At 36.2% G+C, this 1,771-nt stretch overlaps 1 protein-coding gene across 1 annotated transcript; it reads right to left on the bottom strand.

Annotated features, from left to right (window-relative positions):
• Positions 1–735: 735 nt before the first annotated feature.
• On the bottom strand, positions 736–1,512 carry LOC133323717 (UDP-glycosyltransferase UGT4-like). The gene has a single exon (XM_061532637.1). The coding sequence runs from the start codon at positions 1,510–1,512 to the stop codon at positions 736–738; it is 777 nt and encodes a 258-aa protein (XP_061388621.1).
• Between the last annotated feature and the right edge of the window lie 259 nt (positions 1,513–1,771).

Raw genomic sequence — 1,771 nt, forward strand, 5'->3', positions numbered from 1 at the left:
ATTTTCTAGAAGTACAGACATAGCCCAACGGATGACCTATTTATATTTGTTTGAAGACGATTTACATACCTTATGGATATATCTAGGTAGATTCACATTTAGATAAATATCACATATTTTATTTAATCCAATTTTAAGTTAATAGTCCTGTTTAATATACCCATAGTGGTGAAGGGTATCATATAATCGGCCCCGTCCGACTTTACTACTTTCCTTACTGTTTTTTTTTTTTTTTTTTGAACAGTGCGCCTTAACAGTTTGCCTGCTGTAAGTCCCATTGTACGCAAAAGACTCTAAGTCTGGCCGAATGAAATTTGATAGGAACCATATTAGATAGGAAGTGATAGGAAACATATTTAGAGTATACCAAAGAGGTGAAAGGTGTCATATAGTCGGCCCACTCCGAATTTACTACCTTCCTTACTGGTTTCATTTATAAAAGTGCAATTTTACACATATTTTTTTCAAATGTTGAAAAAGCGTGTTTTAATGTATTTTTTAAGCAATTTTATTTTTTTCCAAACACAGCATTTTTCTCGTACATTTCAAACATATATTAACAATTATACTGAAAACTAAAACTACCACAAACAGCGATATGGCGAAAAACATGACAACATCGATATTATAAAATTGCCACGTATTCAGATTGTGTCCCAAATGGACGAGATGTGGGGCTCCGCTATGCCTCAAAACATATTCTATCCAATAAATTGCCGTCTGCATTGGTGTAGTCTATCTGTCACGGAATTGAAATGATTTTAGTTTTGCCAATTTCATATATTTTTCATTTTCCACAAGTTCAACTATGGCCTTATAGATTTCTTGGTCATGCAATGATTTTGCTGAAATTTTCAATGAAATTCCAGTACGGATTTTTTCCACAAAATTAAACATTTCACCAGTTGCAATGTGAGAACTTTTTAGGCCCAAAATCGGTATGCCATAGTGAATACTTTCGACAACACTTAAGTAACTACCGTGAGATATAAGTAATTTACAATTTGGATGGCTGAGAATACCGTCGTGCGATAAATTCCTAAAGAAATATACATTGCCGGGTACGCGCAATACTGCGGATGGATATTGGGGGGTATTCCATAATATCATGAGTTTTATCATGCCAAATTGATTCAAAACAATCTGCATCACATTATCTGGGAAATGTTCGGCCAAGGCAACATATATGAAACCTCCTTGGGTTTGAAGCATTGTCAGAATGTCTATGGGCAAGGGTTCAGCTACCTCGGGAATATGTAACCCGGCAACTTCAATCATATTTGGTACGTACGGCTTGGGTGTACTTATGGTGTGATGATCATTCAATAGAACCAATGATATATTCTTTTGCACCTGTTCCACAGTTTTAGTGGCATTTGGAAAACGAGATTGATAATATTTCTTGTTCATTGGCATAAATTCGTAATCATGAAACACTGTGGCAAGCACACACAGCACCACATTTAAATATCTCTCCAAAAAGCTCATATTTTCATCGTAACGATGGGCCATCATTAGACTCGGCACATACGAGAGAGGTGCAGAGTTTCGAAATAGACTATCTAGAGGGGAACTTGACCCGATGGTGGAAATGCCCACAATTGGTGCATTAAAATGTTGAGCTAGTCCATATAGCGATTCGGAGAACATTGAATTCCACAAAACCAAATCGAATGATTCGCTTTCCATCAGATCTCGTATTAAAGCATTGTGGAGAATATTGTCACACATTTGAAATCCAAGATTAAACATTGCGCCCGTGGTATTGAAA

The sequence above is a fragment of the Musca vetustissima genome, unplaced genomic scaffold (genome assembly GCF_032173495.1).
Source record: "Musca vetustissima isolate MV318-11 ecotype Yass unplaced genomic scaffold, APGP_CSIRO_Mvet_v1 utg19501, whole genome shotgun sequence".
In the NCBI taxonomy this organism is placed as follows: Eukaryota; Metazoa; Arthropoda; class Insecta; order Diptera; family Muscidae; genus Musca; species Musca vetustissima.

Coding starts and splice junctions, on each gene's coding strand:
- LOC133323717 (XM_061532637.1), bottom strand. CDS start 1,512: ATGGCCCATCGTTACGATGAAAATATGAGCTTTTTGGAGAGATATTTA.